Source organism: Ceratotherium simum, chromosome 13, assembly GCF_057802395.1.
Source record: "Ceratotherium simum simum isolate JZ-2026a chromosome 13, ASM5780239v1, whole genome shotgun sequence".
NCBI classification, from domain to species: Eukaryota; Metazoa; Chordata; class Mammalia; order Perissodactyla; family Rhinocerotidae; genus Ceratotherium; species Ceratotherium simum.
In genome coordinates, this window is record NC_141912.1 from 51,197,644 (window position 1) to 51,221,893 (window position 24,250).

At 37.8% G+C, this 24,250-nt stretch overlaps 1 protein-coding gene across 2 annotated transcripts in view; it reads right to left on the reverse strand.

Annotated features, from left to right (window-relative positions):
* Positions 1–24,250, reverse strand: part of PKHD1 (PKHD1 ciliary IPT domain containing fibrocystin/polyductin) — a 431,042-nt gene that overhangs the window by 106,329 nt on the left and 300,463 nt on the right. For both annotated transcript variants that reach the window (XM_014782549.2, XM_087438704.1), the window contains 3 exons: positions 21,394–22,272; positions 20,532–20,700; positions 18,806–18,963 (listed from right to left, as the gene is read on the reverse strand). In XM_014782549.2, coding sequence (XP_014638035.2) covers positions 18,806–18,963; positions 20,532–20,700; positions 21,394–22,272 — 1,206 coding nt within the window. The remainder of the gene's footprint in view (positions 1–18,805; positions 18,964–20,531; positions 20,701–21,393; positions 22,273–24,250) is intronic.

Sequence of the window (24,250 nt, forward strand, 5' to 3'; positions counted from 1 at the left end):
TCAATGCATTTCCTTTAATCTAAACAATTGAATGAGTATCCTAACCAGTCTTTCCATTTGGTCTATGCTCCAACCCAATCTTCACCCTGCTTCCTGCAGCCTGAGTAATATTTCTAAAGTACAGCTTCCTACAGGCCCCTCCTCTATTCTGAAATCTTCAAAGTCCCCTCAACAGCTACTGAAGTAAATAGAAGTACTTTTGTCTGGCATTCAAGGCTCTCCCAAAATGTTGTCCTACTCTCCCTTTCCTCTAAATGTGTTTCCCATACGACAGCCAAATGAAAATACCCCACACCTTGTGATACCTTGTCCTTTATTCTTGCCTCAAAATGGGAAATTCCTTCTTCCCTCTGTCAAAATCCCACCCATCCAGTCCGCTCAGAGTACTATTCATGTATTTGTAGGTGCTTATCTTATATTGCTTCATGTTATAGTCAGGTACTTGGATTATCACACTAAATTGCTATCTCTTTGAGGGTCAAAGATGGATCTCACTTATATATAACTTCCCAGACAGCCTATACACAGGACGGGCGGGTCATGGGCATTAAGAAAAAAGCATGGGCACTGAATTCAGACAACCTTGGACATAAATCCTGGATTTACCACTTGACATATCATCTTAAACAGAGTCCCTAGACTCTGTAAGCCTCAGTTTCATAATATTTAGAATGATGAAAATGAGGCTTATTTTCCAAGTTATTGTAAAGATGTGATATATAAAGCACCTAACAATGTCTGGCACGTAAGAGGCACCCACAAATGGAAGCTACTGTAACAGTAGTAACTATTACTACTTTGTAAGAAAGAGTCAATATATATTGGTTAAACTAAACCAAAACTAGCATAATAAATCTGTTCCGCCGTCCAGGAGGGTATAATCAAATTGAGGAAAGAAGTCACCACCACGTGCTAACATAATCAACCATTCTAAGCAAGATGTAACATGGATGATGACATCATCAGTAAGTTCCAAGGGCGTCTAAGGAGGAAGAGGTCACTCATTCCGGGAGTGGAGAGGGCATCCCCTTGACGGACACATAGATCCTCAGTAAACTCTTGAGAAATGGAATAGCCACAGAAATAGGCCTATGCTGAACAGTAAAGGGTTACTCTCGATTGTTTTTTCTTTAAAAAAAAAAATGAAGTATGTCTTAAATGAGCCATTAATCTTTTATTTACTTCACTAATTACTAATTTCTTTTTTAATTAACTCTTTATTAAAAGGCATTCTAATACAGGGGGAAATATACTGGCTTGAAAAGGGACTGAGAGTCTGGTCTGATAGGCTGTATGATTACAAAGGAGTCATTTTGCTCCTAGACCCTCCATGATATCAGCTGCAAATAGTAAAATGCCAGAAAGAGTGAGGCGATGAACCCCGTTTTACAACAGATTCAGGAGTGAGTTCATAAAGTAGGTCTAAATGCCCTTTCTCCTTGTGATGAACAGAGAATATCCTTGTACAACCGCCCACAGCATCCATTTCCCATCGTGCACGGCCCTGTCTGGAGAGGGGAATACGGGGCATTTACCAGTCTTTCTAATTACCAGGTGCTAACGGAGACCAGTGCCAGAGTTTATACCTACAAAACGATTGATTATTCAAGAATAATTCAGGTTCAAGTGGAAAAATTTGGAGAGAAGTGGGAAATCAATTGTTGACAATTTCAAATGGTGGTGATAAACCTACTTCCAAAACTGGAAATGAAAATAAAAAAGGATATTTAAAAAAATTGATGATGAGATGTTATTTTGGCTCTGTTGTGAATGTGTGTGGGATCAAGAGTGATTTGGGTGATTCAGGATATTTTCTTTCCCCTTTCTCTTTCATCCCTCTCAAGAGGAGAAAAGGAAAAGAAAATACCCTACGTCACCAAATCTGGACTTTCCAGATTCCAATCTTGGAATCTTGGAATCACTGAATATGTTATTCTGAATAATGGCCCCAAGATGGCCATGTCATAATCATCAGACCTGTGAATGTTGCTTATATGGCAAAAGGGACTTTGCAGATGTGATTAAGGATCTTGAGATAGGGAGAGTACCCTGTATTATCCATCTGGGCTCTAAATACAACCTCAAGTGTCCTCATAAGAAGGAAGCTGAGAAAGGGTTGGCTACAGAAGAGGAGAAGGCAGTGTGACCATGGAGGCAGAAATTAGAGTGATACAGTGACCACGCAAACAGCAAGAGGCAAAATGGATAGCAAAACATTCCAGTCATTCAGTGAAGGAAATTAAGTCAAGCCCCAGCTATGAGGTTGTAGGGAGAAAAGGGTCAGAGAGAAGAAATGCTATAGAAGCACCTTCCATGTCATGTGGCTCAGCGTTTCTTGGTTGGGGTGTTTAGCTATGAAGAAGTTAGAGTAGGTCCAAGGAGAAGGGGAAGTGGTTCACAACTAGTCAGACTTCTGGAAAACAGAGGGGCTTTGTGTGATTGGTGTGTGTTCCTGCTGTGGGAAGGACCCTTCCCCAGGCTGGTGAACGTGCTTCACCCGTTCACATGGTTGGCTTCCCCGCAGTGGTTACTCAGCAACCATTGTGGCAGGATGCGTGCCTACCCATCTGGAATAGGCATCTGGATCTTTTTTAAACAAGACTAAACAATCGCTCCTTGTTTTTAAAAACTTTTCTGTTTCTGTAGCTATTTTCATGTCCAAGGCAAATGAAGAGCCATGTGGAGGCTCAGCAATTGAAACCTTGCCTCTGTTTTGGAAGAAATGTAACTCAACGTGTCCTTCAAAGGAATTTCCTATCAGATACTCCATTATGTCCATATTCCATTTGAAGAAAGGGAGGGAAAGAGGAAGAAAAGGAGAAATACAAAGAAAAAGACAAAAAATAAAACAGGAGCATGGGGACAAGAAAGTCCGAGAAAGACCATCGGGTGCTTGTGCGTGACTCTCTTTCATATGGAATTAATGGTGGTTTAATGGGGTATGAAAGGATGTTTTACTGGAAACAATGAGGAACAATTGTCTAGCTCACGTTTCATTTCACAGGTCATTATTGCATTAAGAAGTAAATCGACCAAGTCCGGTAAATAACAGTCTGTGTATCGCCGAGAGCTTCAAACCAACAATTTTAGCCATCGCCAACTAATATCTCTGTCATTTTAACCCTTGCAGGGTAGTGCTAGGGGGCTAAACAATTATAGTCTTCACCCAACTCTAGCAGGTGAGCATAATTCATTGCCTCTCTAGTCCCTTCTTTTGCAAACCCCAGGAGACCATATTTTAGCATTGTTGTTTTGTTGATGAGCCAGCCTGAGCCCACTGCAGCTCTGGTGGCCTTGAAAAACAACCCCCATTTTAGTGAGTGCTGGAGGCATCTTTAAACATACTGCTTCCTCTGCAGAATTAATTGCTGCAAAATGCAGTGCTCCCTCATCTAAGCTTTTGCAAGCTCCTACTCAGCTATTTGGGTGGGCCATAGATGTATCTGAGAGAGCCAGGGAAAATGAGCTGCTTTCCTTTATTACAGAAGTTCACATTTGTGTCACCAAGCATCATCAGGCACTGGACATTCAGGAGTTTCTAATGCCTAAACTCTGGTTCCCTTAACTTAGGGGCAATTGGTGGATGAAGCAAATGCTGGCTGTATTTAGAAGTGATAGCATAGCAAACAAATATAGCAAAAATAGTTTATCTTAAATGGTCATATTTAAAATACATGTAATAAAATACATATTTCAATGCATATCAAAATAAAATATTTTATTGCTTCAATTTATAACAAAAATGAGACAAAAATCAGGTTAAGAATCATAATGTTACATAATCACATCAACTAAACCAGGTTATACCGATAAGTTTTCCATCGAAACCTGACGTTCATCCTGCAGAGCTGATGTGAAATCCTCCACATTTCTACGATAGCTCTGAAACAAGATAAACTAAGTCTTACTTCTTTCCTGAGAGAGAGGAAATCTTTCAGTGACAGCATCAGTATTCCAACTTAATAGTTCCTATTTCTTCTTCTTTGACCTTCCACGACTAAAACTAAAGCCTTACAAAGAACTATGGTAGGCTAAATAATAACCTCCCAAAGATGTTTATGCCCTAATCCTGAACATGTGAATAAGGCAAAAGGACTTTGCCAATGTGATTAAGGTTATGGATCTCAAAGTGGGGAAATTATCTGAGTAGGCCCAATCTAACCCTACAAACCCTTAAAAGCAAGGAACTTTCTCTGGCTGGAATCAGAGAGACGCAGCCAAAGAGAAGCAGGAGAGATTCAAAGCACGAGAGAGAGACACAATCCATCACCACTGGCTTTGAAGGTGAAGGGAACCACAAGTCAGGCAATGTCTCCAGCCTACAACAAGCAAGAAAATGGGGAGACCTCAGTCCTACAATCACGTGGAACCTAATTCGGCCAAGAACCTGCATGAGATTAGGAGTGGATTCGTTCCTACAGACTCCAGAAAGGAATGCAGTCCTGCCAACATCTTAATTTTGGCCTTGGAAGACTCGAAGCAGAGAAACCAGCCAACTCTACCAGACTTCTGACCTGCAGAACTGTGAGATAATACACAAGTGCTATTTTAAGCCACTAAATTTGTAATAATTTGTTAGAGCAACAATAGAAAACTAGTACAAGAACCAGTTAAGATATGATGGTCAAATGTTCAAGCCATCACCCCAGCCAGAGCCATGATAAATGATGGCAGTGTTGGCAATGAAATAGTGGTCACTAGTATTTACTTAGTGCTTATCCTGAGCCAGGCATGGGGCTAAGTATTTTATATGCATTGTGTCTTTTGTAACTCTAGGATCTGCTCCTTTGCCTCTAAAGTGTTCAAGCAGAAAGAGAATTATGGCCTAGATGTGGAGATTGGCTGGTTTCCACATGGGCACTGCTCAAGGAAAGTTGCATCCTACCAACATCACCCAAAAGGGAAGAGATTATTATCCACAGCCACACAGAAAAATCAGCTTCAACTCCCTTTCTCCATGGCAATTACTTTCAGACACTTATATTCAATTTTTATTAATATTTCTCCTGTGAGGGAGTTAAGCAAATTGGAATTGGGTCCTACAGGGAGTCCCTAATTCCATAGTAGAAAGATTGGCTTCCAGGTCTAGGAAAATTTCTTTTCTTCTGTGTCTCTTTTCTTGACATGCTTTACATAATAACCAACTCATTTTACAGGATTCCCATTTGTTATATAAATGAGTTTTACTATCATTATTCTTATTAAAATAAGTAATACATATACATGATTTAAAAAAATGGCAACTTCACCGTTGTTCCCTCTGAGCAGCAGTACTGAAGATCAGGATAGCAGAGCGTAACAGGCAAGGAGTCTTCTCCTTTTCACTATATATGTTTTACTGTTGTGTTTATTCATTCAACAAAAAGTTTTAGGATAATTTCTTAAAAGTGGAGATGCTGAGTCACAGGTATAGGTCTTTAGATGGTTGCCAGATGCCACAAGGCTACATCAAGTGACGTTCGAGAACAAGGTTGGAGAACTGTTTTCCTACACTGCGAACACTGAGATTATCATACTTTTATCATTTTTTATCATCACACTTCATTATAATTTGCAATATAATTGCTAAAATAATAGTATGAATAGTAATTATAGCGGCAGTGGTCATCACTCTTTTAGTAGTAGTGATGGACACTTTTGTTGAGCTTATGTAAGGGATTTAATCCTTACAGTAATCATCTGAGTATACAACATTAACGTTTCCACTTCCTAAAGGAAGAAACCGAGGCTGAGAGGATAAGAAATGCACTTAGAGGTGCACATCTAGTAAGTGGACACAATCCAGGTAGCTTGACTCAGTGTAAAAGCTCTTAACCTGTGCTTTGATTATGAGAGAAATTGAGCTTTTTGTATGTTTATTGGCATTTGTATTTATTTCTCTGTAAAAGCCATTTTGGAATCCTTTGAATATTTTTTGAGTTGGTTTGCTCCTTCTTGTTCTTAAATATTAGTAAGATTTTTTTTGTATATTAAGGCAATTAGCCCTTTTCTTTGTGAGTTGTAAATTTTTTCCTAGTTTTTCAGTTTAGTTTTTAATAATCTCTGCAGAACTTTTTAATTCTTATACAATCAAATTTATCAAATATTTACATATGTGTCCTAGATTTTTATTCATGCTCAGAAAGATCTCCATAACTCTAAGAGTATATATAACCTCAGAAATATTTTCTGGTAATTCTATAAATTCATTTTTTTCATCTTTAATCCATATAGAATTTACTTTTATAAAGAAAAATATATGAACTCCTAAATTTTTTTCCCTAAGTGATTAGTCAAATGCCTCAACATCATTAATTGAATAATTCCTATTTTCCCATGATTTAAAGATTTTCTTTATTTTATTTTTTTCCCCCAAAGCCCCAGTAGATAGTTGTATGTCATAGCTGCACATCCTTCTAGTTGCTGTATGTGGGACTCGGCCTCAGGATGGACGGAGAAGTGGTGCCTCGATGCGCACCCGGGATCCGAACCCGGGCCACCAGCATTGCAGCGCACACACTTAACCACCAAGCCACAGGGCCGGCCCCCTATTTTCCCATGATTTAAATGTCATCTTTGTTATAAACTAAATACTCAAATGCCTTTGGATCTATTTCTGACCTTTAAAAATTTTTGTTCCATCCATATACCTATTTCTAGGATATTTTTAATGATTACATTCAAACTGTCACAAAATAGTATTAGTTTTTCACATCTAGTGAGTGTGCAAAATATATGGAGAAAAAACTGAAAACTAGATCAAAGAATCTTTCAGCTCCATAATATTGAAATGAAAAAGTCTGAATCATGAACTTGTTTGGTACCCATTGGTAAGGCACAAGTGTTTTATTTATTGATAGGATATACTATTTATTGGTATTTCCTTCCGTTGAAATACACACACACGCACACATATACAAACAACATAAAATAATCAGACAAATAGACAAACATCTATCTGCCTTTAGGCATCAAATAAGCTAAAGTTTGAGCTTCTACCTTCTAAATCTTTAAATACTATTGTACCAAAAGAATGAAAGCAGCAGTGCAGGATTCCTCCTTTATCAAAAATTAAAGAATAGGAACACAGTTTACTATTCAATGAAGTCCTGGAAACAATCCAGGGGGTAGGGAGCTGGAGAAAGAAAGAAAGAAAGAAAAGAAAAGAAAATGCAAAAAAGAAGGAGAAAGGAGAGAGCCGGCATATTATCATGGCAAAAAGTCAAGTCATCATCTAGTTACAGGTATTCAAAAATAGCCCCTCTCATGGAACATTGATATCACTGTTTCTCATGCAACAAAGCGTAGAAATGTGAATAGACTTCTCAATGAAAAGTCATTACCTTGAGTAGTAAAATTCCTGGTCTCAGAAACCCTTGATGCTTTGCTTGGAGGGCTGGGTATTTAAACAGTAGCTCCTCCGAATGGCAGATAATGCAGAGCTAGGCAAGCTTCTTTCTTTTACCGACTGAGTTATATGCCCAGAACAAATTAGGTGGCCCCTAGAATGGTTTCTAATTCTGGGGTTAGTTTCTAATCCTAGAAACCCAAGACGCATCTGATAACCTATACAAATGACTTATAAAAATGGAATTTAACAAAGATGAATAGAGTCTAGCACATAGGTTAAAAAAATCATTTCTCCGTAATATTTGTTCCTCCAGAACAAGGGGAGAAAGATATCCATACGGTAACCATAGCTACATGTAGCTATTTAGCCCTTGGAATATGACGAGTGCAACTGAGGAACTAAATTTTAAATTGTATATAATTTTAATTTATTATAATTTAAAGAGAAAAACAGATTAGTTATTGGAAAATGTTTCGGTATATTGGAAACAATTTGTATAGACGAATCTACCTTTTCAATTGTAAAGTTTATGAAATCTAAGTACAAATCAAATATTTCTGATGAAAATGTAGTTTCTGAATTGAGATATCCTGTAACTGTAAAATACAAACAAAATTTCAGACATAGCATAAAAAAATGCAAAATATCTCAATAATTTTATATTGATTAATCTTGATAATATTTTGAATATATTGGATTAAATAAAATACACTATTAAATTTAATTTCATCTGTTTCTTTTAACTTTTTTAACCTGTCCACTAGAAAATTTACATTATACTTGTGACTTGCATTATTATTTCTATTGGACAATCCTGTTCTGGATAGGTAATGTTCTGGTTTCCACATTTTGGAAAAATCATTGACAAATTAAAGAATGTCAAAAATAATCCAACGTATGTATGTCAACTATACTTCAATTAAAAAACAAAGAAATGTATCAACAAGTATCAAGAATTATAAAAATGTTTATATCAATGGATCCAGTAATTTTACTTCTGGCAACATAAATTCTAAGGAAATAATCACTAAGAAGAGGAAAAACCTATATGTGCAAAACTATTTTTACGGCATTCTCAAGAATAGGAAATAATGTTCCATAATAGAGGAATGGTTAAGTAAATTATGATGCTACCATTTACCGGGTGGAAGGATGATGTGGCTGCCACAAAGAATGATGATTGTGGGGACTATGTAGCTTCCTTTTTAAAAAAAAAAAATGATACTTTTGTGCACCAAAGGACACAAGCAACAGGGCGAAAAAGCAACCTATGGAATGGGAGAAAATATTTGTAAATCATATATCCGATAAAGGATTAATATCCAGAATATATCAAGAACTCCTACAGCTCAACAACAACAGCAGAAAAACAAATAATTTGATTAAAAAATAGGCAAAGGACTTGAATAGACATTTCTCCAAAGATAATATACACATGGCCAACAGACATATGAAAAGATGCTCAACATCGCTAATCATTAGAGAAATGCAAATCGAAACCACAAGGAGATATCACCTCACACACATCAGGATAGCTACCATTAAAAAAAAAAAAAAGAAAAAAACCCAAAGCAGACAATAACAAGTGTTGGTGAGGATGTGGAGAAATTGGAACCCTTGAGCACTGTTGTCAAGAAAATAGTGCAGCTGCTATGGAAAACATATGGAGTTTCCTCAAAAACTTAAAAATAGAACTATCATATGATCCAGCAATCTTGTTTCTGGGTATATATCCAAAAGAACTGAAAGCAGGATTTTGAAGAGACATTTGCACGCCCATATTCTTTGCAGTATTATTCTCAATAGCCAAGACGTAGAAACAACCGCAATGTTCATCAATGGATGGATAAAGAAAATGTGGTATATTTATATACAATGAAATATTACTCAGCTTTGAAAAGGAAGAAAATCCTGACACATGCTACAACATGGAAGAATCGTGAGGACACTATATTAAGTGAAATAAGCCAGTCACAAAAAGACAAATACTGTACGATTCTACTTATATGAGGTATCTAAAGTAGTCAAATTCATAGAAACAGAAAGTAAAATGGTGGTTGCCAGAGGCTGGGGGAAGGGAGGGAAGAAGAGTTGTTTAATGGGTGTAGAGCTTCAGTTTTGCAAGATGACAAACTTCTGGAGATCTGTTGCACAGCAACGTGAATATGCTTATCACTACTGAACTGTACGCTTAAAAATGGTTAAGATGATAAATTTTATGCTATGTGTTGTATACCACAATCTAATTTTTTTAAAGACTCAATAAATATGAAGTGAGTGCTAAAAAAATAAAGCCAGTCTAGAAAGTGAAGATCTAAAAAACAATCTGTTACATATTGACTAACAGAAGGAATTTAGAATTTCTATGCTTGAAAGAGGCATGTTGGGTTATTATAAGATCACTATTTGACTGTCTTTGAATATGTAAAAGGCTGTAATATGGAAAGAATTAGACTTATACTCTGTCACACCAGAAGGCAAACTAGGTCACTGGGTAGAAATCATAGAAAGAAGATTCTAACAATCAAAATTATTCAAAATGTATTAGGCAGTCTTGTAAAGGAGTACACTACCACTTCCTGGGAAAGTTAAAGGTAGAGGTCATCTATGCAATGAATGGGAAGTGGAATATATTGACCTTCCAGGACCCATCCAAATTGAAGATGCTGTAATTTTCTTTCTTTCCAACTGGCATGTATGCCTGCAAACTAATGGATTAATATGAGGCAACATTTCCAATAATGCATTCTGAAGTACACTCATTCCAAGGGACACTAATGTGCAATATGAACAAGTATTCTCTAGTTAAAAAGTTGGAGAAATACTGGATAACATAAATTTAAACAGCATTTTTTAATTTAATTGCAGAACTTATCGGAAATTTTAATTTTTTAATGCCCATGATGACTCTCCAAAATGAAAATAGTCAAAGTTTTCAAAATTTATTTGTCTGTGGACCACATTTTCCACAATCTCCAGAGATTAGTGAGTGGGGAACATTCTTTGAAAATGCTAAAACAAATTATAAATTAAGCATATCCATAAAATTTACTTTGTGGAACAGTTGACTGGCAAACTAAATTTGAATTCTTGACTTGTTCACTCATTTATTCACCCCTTTATTCATTTATTCCCCCATTTGGCAAACATTTACAGAGCATATATTATGATCTAGGGATTAAACTAAAACTTCTAAGATGCTTGCCTTCAAGGTACTCACAGTCTGGTGAGAAGGCAGGCTTGTGACGGCAGTAGAGCATGAGATGTGTTATGATGGAATTGAGTGATAGATAAAGCAAGGGCATGAAGAGGCAGAGACCCAACTGCATGTGGAAGCCAAGGAACATTCCACTGGGCAGCTGCTACCCTGCACCACAGAGGACAGCCCTGTGTCTGCTACTTCTAATCACAACTCTTTTACTTGCCTCTTTCATATATGCCCTTTAAAGCTTTATCCAATGGCCTAGGCTCATGGCAAATTCCGTGTCCTTCCTAGAACCTTTGTCTGTATCCCCAACTATACGTGATCTCTCCAGTGTACTTTGTGCCAATTTTATACCAACTACTTTTCTCCATCTCATAGCCCAGACCTCCTGCCCCATGCATGAGGGCAGGAATGGTGCCTTATCTAACTTGATGTGCCTTCTAGGAGACCCCAAGAGTACATAGTGCTTTGCTCTCACTGGGCACTCCATAAACATTTATCTAAGTTGGAAAAAAAAAAAACCAACGCATTGAGGGAAAAGGGGAAGCTACAGAAAAATTACCATAATAAATTTTTGATCTCATGACCAAAGTTTCTACTCCATACTACTCTATTGTCATCACATAGCCTCCAGTAATTAACACTGGTAAAATGCTTTTCTTGGATGTGACAGAGTCTATTTAGTTTGTACACGGAAAATGGCTACATATATAATATATTATATATAATATATATATGAAGAAGAGGAACTTAAGTGAAGTTTTTTGTGGTTGTTATTACATTGCCTTTTAAAAATGTTACAGTAATTGACACTTATTTTTCAAGATCTATTTGCTACCATGTGAAGTGGAAATATGTGAATTATTGTGTAATTATATCTCTGTACAGCACCCCACCAGATTATTCAGACCACATGATGATAATTATCTAGAAGTGGTTACGAACCCAAACTTTGGAGTCAGACAAATATAGATTTAAATCTTGGTTCTGCACATTCTAGTTGTGGGACCATGAAAAATTAGTTAACTTCTCTAAACTCCTATTTCTTCAAATGCTGAAAGTGGATAACAATCCCTACATGTTAAGGTTGTTGAAAGGATAAATGGGAATTTCTATAAACCACTTAGCATAATGCCTGGCACATGGAATATGTTAGATAAATGGTAACTATTATTATTGCTAGTTGGAGTGGATAATTGCTGGAATAATTGCACAGTCTCAGTTCGCTTTGTTCTGTGTAGACAGAGCTTTGTGTGTGAGAAAATCTGATAGATCTAAGACAGCTAACATCGGAGAATATAGAGAAAGAAGGAAGAAAACTTAGAAGGAGCATTCCCAGTACAGTATAGCAGGGTGTTAAAAACATAGGTTCAGTCCTGAATCTTCTATTAATTAGTTGTGTGACTTGGGCAAGTTACCTAATGTCTCTATATCAGTTTCCACATCTATAAGATGGAGGAATAAGAATATTTATCTCATAGGGGAGATCCTGTTGATGGCATTAAATGAGATAATTCATCTGAAGGTCTTAGCACAGAGTCAGAAACATGGCAGATACTCAACAAGTATTAGATGTTAATGGAAGATTTGAGGAACAAGACAATCACTGGAATAAAATATCTAGATTGAAGAAAGAAAAAGGAAATTGCTCCACTGGATCATATGCCTTTTCACATCATCCTGTATGAATCACACATGAAAATCATTCCAATTCACAGTATGGACTATTTCAAAATGCAATCAAATACTGTTATGCCATTCACTGTGTGGAGACAGGGCCAGTCACGGGGGAGGGAGAGAAAAGGTGAGGGAAAGGTGCTCTCCAGCTCTTACACAGTATCACTGGAAGCTTTATCCTCCTCTGCTTGGGATAGAAATCCCTGCAGCCACATAGCCCAAAGAGTCTAATATTTTCTGAGACTCCACTGTGCCTTTATATTTTAATACCCTGACATCTGGAATCCTAAAAGTCTAATGTTTAACCATAAATATCTGCTGAGATTAAAGAGCTATATACCAAGTTTCAATCTTTGGGGCCTATAATTGCTTGGGAAAAGAGAATGGTATTTCCCCCTCTAGCTAGAAGAAAAAGACCTCTGCCAGCAGAGATACTGGCAGACAAATTTTCTAACAACCGTTTCCTCTCTCCATTCTCTCCTCTCATTTTCTCCCTCCCTCTCCCTTCTCCCATTTTATAATACCATCTTGCTGTCATTCCCAGGACAAATGGGAAGAAAGAGAAGCCTAGAAAGCTTAAAGAAAAGACACATTTCAAGATTTAGCAGCAAAGTGTTGAGAAAATGCTAGCCCCTCTTTGTCTGTTAGGCAGCTGAGCCCCGTCTCCACATTACTACAGCATTCCCATTATTCAGTTAGAGATCACTTCATCACTCCATGGCTGACAGTCAAATGCCAGCTTTATTTGCTTTTTTATCAACCTAATCTTTTATTTTTGATTTGAGGCCAGTCACTGTTAAGGTCTCCACAACGGTTTATAACTTTCTTTCTCAAGAAGCGTCCAAGAAGTAACACAATTTGAAAAATGTTTCTCACCCTTTCATGGTAAAGAATGGGAAACTCGCACCCACCCTGAAGGTGGATTTGGTCAGAAGTCCTGCTCAGACCACAGCCCTTTGCTGGAAATGATGTCAAGGCAAGTGTGGGAAAAGCTTATCACGAGTTTAGGTTTTTAATACGAGTCAATGTAGAATTTAAAAAATAAACTTATCATTGAACCCATTTTTATCCAGTGATGTATTATGAAAGAGACATTTTGAGGTCATTCATCTCACTTCAGTACTAAGAAAAGTAATCTATATTTAAAAAGGTTTAATGTATTCTTATTATTCAAAGACTTAATTTAGAATGTAAATACTCATGTATCTTTTTAGTTGATGTTCTTTTCCTTTTCAGAATATATCCAGTGTGTATATAAGCAAGAATGTTTATGTCTGTTGGTATTTGGCACAGAGAGCTAATTCTTGATTTTTCAAGATAAATTGAAACTGCCCACTTTTCAAATTAAAAATATTAATTGTTGTCTTAACATCCTGTGTATTGAGTTCAAAGGGAGCATATAAGTCAATAGTAGTGATTCTCAAACCTTAGCAGAGCAGAATCACTTAAGGAGGTTTTGTGTGTGTGTGTGTGTGTGCACGTGTGCACAGGTGTGTGCTTTTAAACACAAAGGCCTGGGCCTCACACGCATCTATTGACTCAAAATCCCCCCAACATGCAAGTGAATGTTTAATGTTCTAGATGATTCCAGTGATAAGCCAGCTTTGGGAGCCACTGTTCTATGCACATCAAATTTACCTACTAAACTGAAGAAATTTGGCAGGAGAACAAAGGTTTCTGTTTTGTTTTGTTTGTTTCAAAATTTCCAGTCTGCTGAGGACCAATTCTTGTAAAAACACAATATAAATTATCAGATAAATTACACATATATGATAAAAGCCCCAAGTTTTATTTATTAGATTCAACAGATATAAAATTACTTTGTCAAACTGCTATGTTTCTAAATGATAAATTTCTGTCATTATCTCATTGTAGACTGGTGCAAGAGTTCCTGGGCCATATCAGGTCAGCAGAGCATTCAGGGAGTAGCGCATCTCTATAGCCTACTGTCTTCAGCTTCCTAAGTGCAATGCCTGCTCCCAGTCTTGCTCCCATCCATGTTCCATACGCTCCACAGCAGCTTGTGTGATCTTTCCAGGGAGTGAATAAAATCCTATCACCACCTTTCTTAAAACCCTCCCACACCATCTTATTAAATTACTCTGGCCTATAAAGGAGCTGGCTCCTGGCTGCCTCCAACTACTCGCCTCTCATCAACTACATACCAGTTGCACTGGTCTCCTTTCCACCCATTCCTGAGACACGTTGAGGCCGTTCTTGTCTCAGAGACTGCTCTGGCTGGTCCCTCTCCCTGGAAGGCTCCTCCCTCTGCTCAGAGCAGTGACTCCTTGCTCAGGTCTCATTGGAAAGGTAACTCTATTTCAAATAACAACTTCTTTACATACACACACACAAACCCCCCCGCACACACATACCCCTCAAACTACCTCTCTAGCCCAAAACTCTCTTTTGTCTTCATAGCTCTCATCACTAGTGACATATTTTTATTTATTCATTTATATACATATATACATATCGTTTATATATATACACATATATACAACCCTTCTGAGAAAGGTTTTTCCTGGCCACAGGAAAGAGCAAGATATATATGTGCTCATATGCACATATATGTGTATATATATCTGAATGTATACCTCCACTGGAATATAAATTTGATGAAAACAGGAATGTTGTCTTGTTCACAACTATAGTCCCCATCCTTCAAAAGGCACGGGTAGACAGCAAGTGGCCAAAATGCATTTGCTGAATGAATGAAGATGCCAACTTCAGCACTTAGCATGCAAACAGTGCTCAAGGAATGCTGGCTTCCATTTTACCTCCCTTCTACTTTCTTCATCATGGCTGAGAAATTGCAAAATGTTATTGAAACTAAAGCTCTGATTCCTTTCAGTCCTCTCCCAACAACACCAGTCAGTACTCCACATGTATGAACTGGTCTAGAGGTTAGCCATCCATTTGTAGTCTGAGACAGACAGGAAATGAGTAAGAAGCCTGAGTGGAAAGCTTGAGTATCTATCTAGTCCCCTCTAAATGTGATATTAATTTGAAGACTTGTTATTCTAAATGATTTTGGATTTTTGGATTATCAGATACCTCCATAATCAAAAGAAATCCTTTCCAGAAAAAAACGCAAATGGTTCTTAGAGGATCTCCTGCTCGGATTAGCTGCCTTGCATTCTATTGCCATGCATGTTTCAAAGTTGGCTGCAAATGCAAACTTAAAGATAAGTACAAAACAAAATTAACAGCTCACTTTTCCCCTGGCTACGCACCCTGCCTTATACAGGTAGCAAAACCCACTGGTACAGTATTCCTCACAGCTGCTCCACATGGATAATTTTTGCCTGGACCTATGGATATCTGTCTGAGTGGGTAATTTCACATGTGAACTTATACGTGCAAACAAAAATTGTATTTTTCAAATTAAAAATAAACCTCATAGGTAATGGACTCCAAACTGTTAATAAAATAGAGAAAGAACCTAAGGGTGTGTCAAACTCAATGCCATTTGGAATACATATGAGAGTTGGTTCCAGTGTCTCCATTTCCATCTTTGCTGCACTGCCCTCTCTGTTTTACAAAAGATCATAGATTCTCGTCTCAAAGAGAGAAAATACAAAATAGACATTAATTCTCTTAAGATTAAATTTGTGCTTTTCTCATCCACAAGATTGTGGACAGGAATTGGCAAATAATATAGAAGAAAATGCTTTAAAAAATAAGAGAGACTTGGAATAGGGAAGGAGGGATCTATTCATATTTTGGAAGTCAAAGGAAATAAGTACAATCCTGTTACACCCAGAAGGCACCATTTACTATATGTTGTCTCCTCCACTGCAAAAGGACAAAGATTGTATTTTTAGTGCAGTAAACAGCAGATTCTACTGGGGGAATCCTTGAAGTTGGCACCAATCTCATTTAAAATGTTATAAAGCTTTAAAACATCAGGAGTTTAAGGCAGTCAGTCATATTCACCTTCCTATATACATTCAGCCACTCACATACACGCTCATGCTTGTCCACACAGTGATGGTACATGGTATATAATATTATAATACCTGCTGGAGTTTGACCATTGAATCACATTTCACAACCAAGACAGAGAGTGGTGAAAAATAAAACATAAAGCATTACAACCAGCAGCAAGAACATGTTTGTGCCTACACAGCATATTTACACCATGTGGCAACCACCTAAGAGTTCATCAAAAGAACACTATGATTCACACATGGAGTATTTGATGGACATTTTAGAGCTCCTGTTTGTAACAGACATTTTCAATGCCACACCCATACGTTTTTGGCAATCACCTTCGCACATCAAAGACTGCTACTATAAAAACCTACGAGGCCCTTCTGAGAAAGGATTTTCCTGGCCACAGGAAAGAGCACAACTGGCCTGTGTTCATGGACAGCCTAAGGGCTGGAGAGTGAATGACCCAGAAGCAGCCCTCAGTCAATGATGAGTAGGGATCTGAAGTATAAATACCTTAGCTTTTTCATGGCTTAGCTGGGATAATTTTGCGTCATGTCCCCATGGTCTCCTGGAGTTCCCTACCAGATCTGAACTCCAGCTGACCACAGTGGTAACCAGTTTGATAACATACCCTTTACTGGCTTCACTCCTTTCCCTGTCTTACCTCCCCACTTCTCTCCTTTCCTGAGTTCATGCCCCACATAAAATACCTGGATTCTAAGCCTTGTATCAGAGCCTGCTTCTGGGGCAACCCAAACAAAGACACTATCTTCAATCCTTATTCTTTTTTGAAATGTAATTTTCATTCAGTACTCTGGAACACATATCCCTTGTTACTGATTCCACAGAAATGTGATCCTCATCAAAAAGCACAAGTTTAGAAAAGCCTCACAATTATTCATGTACTTATTTTAAAGTATGAGGATGTTTTCTTGATAGCGTAGACACCTGTAACAGTGGGGGTGATTCTTAAAACAGAATTCTTACTGTTCCTTAAAAACCATTCTTACTACAGAAAGCTATTGGAGTAGATCTAGTGGTAAATGGGACAGTAGCTGCCTATCATTTTTTTTCCTTTTACTATTCTGCACATATTTTCTCAATATATACACTTCCCTGAATTTCATTCGTCTGTGCAAAAATATATTTGCTCATTATAATCAACAGATATAACCAACATATCAAAATGAATATTTACTCAGTATGTTCCATGTACTCAGCACTGACTTTTTAAAACTGTAAAATAAGCTGTAGTCCCCACAGCTTGTCGCTCTATTGCAAAGATAAGCCTTCAACCTATGAAAAAATTTAAGAGAAATACGAAAAAGTGTTGAAGCATGAAATTGTATGATAATTAAAAGACTTATGTAGAAACTCCTCTAAATGCCAAGTGCTATAAAGTAGCAATAGTTCAAATGGAAGAAAGGTGGAAACAAATAAAAAGATACCTAGAAACATCTTGGGTCCGGGATTCCATATCATAGATAAATCCTTAAACCAATGACCTGAAGGCCTCAATTTCTTCTGCGTGTTCTCAAATGGTTTGGGGCAAACGCCATTCATACTCTCTTTGGCTATCAATAATTCATTCACTTGATCAGAACATCAACTGATATTTGTTGAGCATCCCTCAACTATACAGCAATGAACAGGACAAAATTCTTGCCCTCATCAAGTTTGCATTTTCTAAAAGGGCAGATAATAAATTAACAAGTAAACAAGTACATTTATAATAGAATTCCAAGTAATGGAATTCTGACAAAAAGTAAAGCAGGCATAGCAAGGCTAGAGAATAATGGAGGAATAATTATTTTAGATAGGGTGGTAAGGGACGGCTTTTTTGAAAAGTTATTATTTGGACAGAAGAAGCCAGCTCTGAAAAGAAGTGAAAACAGGATATTTCAGGCAGAGGAAATAGCCAATGCAAAGGCCCTGAGGTAGAGATAAGCTTATCATGTTAATGGAAAAATAAGACCATGATGAGTAAGTAAAAAGAATGTCACAGAAGACAGAGTGAGAGAGGTAGACAGGAACCAGACACTATAAGGCTTGTAGTTTGGATTTCATTCTGAGGGGGTTGGAAAGCCATTGGAAAGTTGAAAAGATCACTCCGGCTATTGCGTGAAAAATACATTACAGAGCACAGGAGTGGAAGAAGAAATTTTGATCACAACCCCCCAGAGACAATTAGAAGATGGAGAAAAGGAAGGCAAACTGCATGCCATCTACTCTACCTTCATCTCTAGAGTGAGAGCCTTTAAGTCCTGAAGGAAGAGAAAGGTAGACTCAGAGGCCAGAGGAGCTAGTTCCATGCCAGACATTGTGAAATGCCGAGCACTAAGAGAGCTGCTTCAGGCCCAGGTGACGACTAGTGACGGGACTGTCCTTCTCACCTGCGCACAGAGCTGGGTGTTGGGAATCCATACCTTTGACACAGGCAGTCTCATGGAAGGCACAACAGTGATGTCGTGCCATCTCTTAATCACTCAACGTTCCTTGATACAGGCGAGTTGAGCAGCATGTTAGCACAGGCTCCAACTCTATAACTCAGTTCCTCTCCAGGATATTTTGTTCCCACTAGACAACACAAGCAAACCAGCTCCTTCACACACACGCCCTCTCTACTGCAGGCATCGCGTTCAGATATAACCAACCTGTGTTGAAGAAGGATCCAGTCCACTCGGCCTCGATTTTGGGAAATACAGAAACTGGTGGAGGTAGAGCCAGGGCTCTCCCATCCAGATCCTTAAAGAGATATTTTCTTGGACTTTCACAGTCTGATTCAGGGCAGACCAGTATTCCTAAATCTTTCCTGTGAAGATAGATAGGAAGTACCTCTCTCATTTTGTGATAAGCAGCAAAAAGAAAACATATGCTGTTGGTAGTGCTGACCTTACAAAAAATAAATTCAACAGGATTTAATTATTAATAATGTGTTATATGAACATGAAATAAAACTTTACAGAAAATGTTATTTCCCAGTTATATGGTCAAGAAGGAAGACATTCTTATTAACTAAATATTCTGGATATCTGGATATATAATCTTTACTTAGATTGCTCATTTTCTAAGAAGGAAGATACAATAAAATGCTCCTAACTCTAATATCTATTGAACATAATGTAATCATTTCTTTATGGAATTTTGAGGCCTTGAAGTACTTTAAGATTATCATCATAAATATCAATTATATTTGTCCTATATACAAACAAGGTAAAAATAGATATTCTCATTCAACAAAGATCTATTGAAAACCTACTCCTTACAGGTTGGGAAATACAACAGTGATAAACATAGACACGGTTCCTAGACTTTCAGAATTTGAGTCAGGCGGGGTATATAAACAAGTTATAGGCAATTATTACATTGAATTATAGAGAATTTATTTGATTTCCCCCAGTGTAATACTTTTAGGTACCATTAGTAATAACATCAAATATTTATTGCATTCCAACCACATGTCAGGTATTAATAGTACAAAGAATCAGATACTAATTTCGTTTAACTTCACAACTATTTCATCCCGTAGGTAAGACGTGAACATAAGGAAAATCAAACAGTAGAGGAAAAATGACCAAATAACACAAATTGCATACCTAATAATGTTTAGGCACCAAAAGTGGCTCAGGGATGGGCATCTAAAAGAGATTGGTGTTGGGTCAAACACATAAATTTTCTAATTAGGGTGATTTTTCTTGATTCTTTTTTTCCAAGTAAAGGAGTTTTCTCAATGGGAAAGAAAACGTAACTGATTATCCTTGCTCCTGACTTTCCCATTCCTTTTTATGGCAAAAAAAAAAAAATTCTCTATATAGTTTTCAGATCTTTGAATAAAACTCTAGTTCTTGAACTAGAGTAGTTTTTAGACATATGATCTGATCTGAGCGCCAATATCTGTCTAAGCCACATCATTCAGTTCAGGGATTCCTGACGGCTGACATAGTCTCCTTCTACCCACTGGTCTCTGCACAAGGGCTTCCAAGCTTCCTTCTGAAGACTAGTGACACCACACTCCATGGAAGATTCAAGAATTAGGGTCAATTTTTTTCCAGTGATTGAAAACATCCCAAAAAAGTATCTCTAATAAAGACAAAACAATAAAACAATATCAATAGAACTTGCACTCCATCACTTCCACCCCTTTTATTACCAAGAGAAAGTCATGTGGCTGAGCCCAGATTCAGAGAGAACTGACCTCTGCCTCTTTAGAGAGAGAGACTACAATGATCATATATCAAAGGGTCATTCAATCAATCTTTCCAGAAGGACTTATTTCTATTTCCATTGATGATTTCCTTCTTTTTTAAAACATATTTAAGGATTTGAAGAATTGACAAATATTTCATAAATATGGATTATTATAAATACTAAAGCTGGTACCTGGTTTGTAAAGCAGGAAAGTAGAACTTGTTTTTATCTTTGATCTTTAGCATCCTGGTCCTCTCTGCTGTTATTGGATGCATGATTCCTGTGTTCTCTGCATTGGGCAGAATGCAGACATCTAGGTCATCGCTATAGCAACTCTTCACAAAACCAGAAAACGTGACACCTGAAAATTTTTTTTAAGATTTCATAACATTAGATCATGTAAACTGTCAACCACAAATATAGACTACACAACTAAATATTCTTGTACTAATCTATGTCCAAGAATTAATTTAAGCTATCCAGGGTATTTCCAGGAGTTTACATAAAATTGACTTAAAATATCTGTAATTCTTCAAGACACTGCATGCAAAAGAGCAGAGTATTCCAACACATTAAAGTCTTAATAGCAATACTTTTCATCAAAGGTTTGATTAAAATCCAATGAGGAGTGAGTACAATAGTACAAAAGAGCTCTGATAGAAGATTAACTGCATCGGTTGTGATGTAACTTTGATTTTAAGCCTGGCTGTTCCGCCAACTACTAAACAAATTCAGTGAGGCAGAATTTCTGCATCTCAGTTTCCTCCTTTGTGTAATAGGAAAAATAACTCCTACCTGAAAGAATTGTCATATAATCAAATTAAATAATTGCCGTGAAAACTCTTCAACATGTATAAAGCAGTGACTTTTTAAAGGAATCATTCAGTGTTATTATAAACCACCATTGTGGTTATCAATACCAACAGGTGGTCAATTGGACAGTAAGCACTAGACTATGCCATACACTTTCGTTGATGTAATTTCAGAATACTATTAAAAATTCTATACACAGACGTATGAAACTACGTTGTTTCGATAAGCCCAAACATCCTACCTTGAAGTTTCATGATTCCTGAAACTGAATGGCCATTCCTCACTTTGTGCCATGGTTCCTGAGGCCAGCGATTTTGTTCTGAGGTGAATACAGGCCACAGAATACCAACTCGACCCCCTTTTGGGTTGGAGGGAGCTCGATCTGTTGATGTCGAGTTGGCAGAGGAAGGCTTAATTCTGTCCTGAATGCAGTCAAAAGAGGAGCTAGTGGCCACAATGACTGAATTCTTAAGCACAATCTGTACATTACTGATGGAACTCTGTGGAACAGAAGACACATATACTACCGCTAAAAGACCAACAGCATTGTCTACCAGAGTGATGTTCTCCATCTCCACACTGTTCTCCACATGTAGCATGGCACCATAGTCAAAGTTCTTGAAAGCCAAAAAGCCAGAGATACCAGTACAGTTGTCAAGTCCACTTTCCTTATAGAGATGAAGGCCATGAAGGCTTGAGTGGGCCACATTGGCAGACCAAAGAGCTTCAGGAGAGGAACACCTGTGGCCTCGGATGTGAAAGCCAAGTCTCTCTGATCCTGCCACAACGTTGCCACGGAGGTTGATGTCTTTTGCCTGGTTCACTTTGATTCCTGCCACCCAAACAGTGGACTGTGCTGACTGTGTCATCAGAACCACAAGGTTATTAGAGAGAGAATAGCCCTGACCCACCAAATCAATGCCATGACCAGCAGTGCCAAACACTATACTGTCATTTAAAATGACCCCATGACTGGCAACTGCATGAATGCCCCCACCGCAGCTTTGGTGCAGAGTGGAAGATACAATCCAGGATCCTGCTGACACATTAATGAGTTCAATGGATGAATAAAATGGCGACCCAAAGTTCTGAATTTCCACATTTGAAAGTTGAAGGACACCTGCAAACAAAATACATATTGTCAGGGATTTCCTTCTTCTCCACAAAAGGCAGAAGGATGGTCCATTTATGAGCATCAGGATATGCAGATTTTTCATTAAAATGTAATAGTTTATTCTCAGCACCAGCACAATATTTCAAGCCAGTGAATCTCACTAACAAAATATGACTCTTTACAAATATCACATCAATGCCTGAAAAGGTTTCATGTGCAGTCTGAAGAGTCTGGTGATAGGATGGGGAGAGAGGAAAGGAGAGATCGAGAAAAGAGATGGGCTTTAAGGATGAGCACAGCTAGCTTAAAGATTCCGTGCATTTTTCTGCAGGATTGTGTCAAGGAACTGGATAAGACTGAAGGGAATACGGAATCCTGGCCACTCACCTCAAAGTCATGTCTTTCTCTCTGTGTCTCAGTGACCCCATGTGAAAAGGTCATAGCCATCCCCACAAAGACATCGCATGAAGGAATATAATGGCTAACTCTATAAAATATTTCAAGCATTTCTTAAGCTATAATATAAGTGTAAAATTTACTTCCACTCAATTTATGGCCAGAAACATGATATTCAATAATTCTTGTTGATTAAGACATGATAGAGGCAACAACATATTTTTAAAATCATTTTAAAGACCCTATAAATCTATTCCGTATTTTTATCCTAGCCACACTAAATTCTCTGTTTCATTTTTGCAACAATATTTTCTACATCTTTTACACAGGGAGAGGATAGTGAATTATTTAGTCTTATAGGGAATTTTATTTGGACTGTTTTAAGTGGATATTGTTAACACAAAGTATAAAATACGTCCACTAGATTGATTTAAAAATATGATGGGGGGTCGGCCCGGTGGCGCAGCAGTTAAGTGTGCGCACTCCACTGCGGCGGCCCGGGGTTCGCAGGTTCGGATCCCGGGCGCGCACCGACACACCGCTTGTCAAGCCATGCTGTGGCAGCATCCCATATAAAGTAGAGGAGGATGGGCACGGATGTTAGCCCAGGGCCAGTCTTCCTCAACAAAAAAGGGGAGGATTGGCAGATGTTAGCTCAGGGCTAGTCCTTCTCACACACACACACAAAAATATGATGAGCACTAATATGTCAGTGTGTGTACTCTTGGTAAGACAGATAGTAACGTGATTATAGGAGAAAATGAGGTTATTTTATAACTATAACACCTAGCTCTCCTACAGCACTCATTATGTACCAGGCACTGTTCTGTTTTGTATATATATATATGTAAATTTCCTGCCATCAGACATAGCACACTACTGGGGAAGAGTCATAGAAATTCAGGAAAGAGATAAAATTTAAGTGGTCACTAAATTATCTATAATTTCAAAGCACAGGAAATTTCACTATTTATATATATATCACATCAACTCTTTTAATTTTCACAAAAATCCTATGAGGTAAGTACAATTGTTACCTCCTATTACAGATAAGAAAACTGAAGCAGAGAAGGGTTAAGTAATATACTAGGACTTGGAGCTAGGCATATAGATACAGAGACTATACTATTAGCCCTCACGCAGGCACACGGGAGAGAGAGGGACACACGGTGGAATAAAAGGAGCAGCTTCGCACTCGGCATCAGGTGACTGGACTATAGCCACGTGCCAATAATTAGTCACATGTCCTTAGCCAGGTAGGTCACAACTTTATCCCTCACTTCTTTCCTTTTTTCTTTCTTTCTTTTTTTATTTTTTGAAAAAAGTGCCGCCAAAGGTAAACTATACAGGTAAACTATAAAGTTATTTCTGTCTTTAAAATTGGGGGGAGCTATAATGTTTTAGTAATAATATTTAAAGCTCAAAGGTAGTCCAGCCTAAACTCTCCACCTTCCCCACTCCCTTTTCAAGATGAGAAAGTAGAACCCTTGCAAATCAGCAGCCGTGAAGACCCAAGCCCTTGTGAGAAGGACAGATGAAGTAAAAGACCATGTCTTTCTTTGTGGCCAGACAGACAGCAGGATTCCAA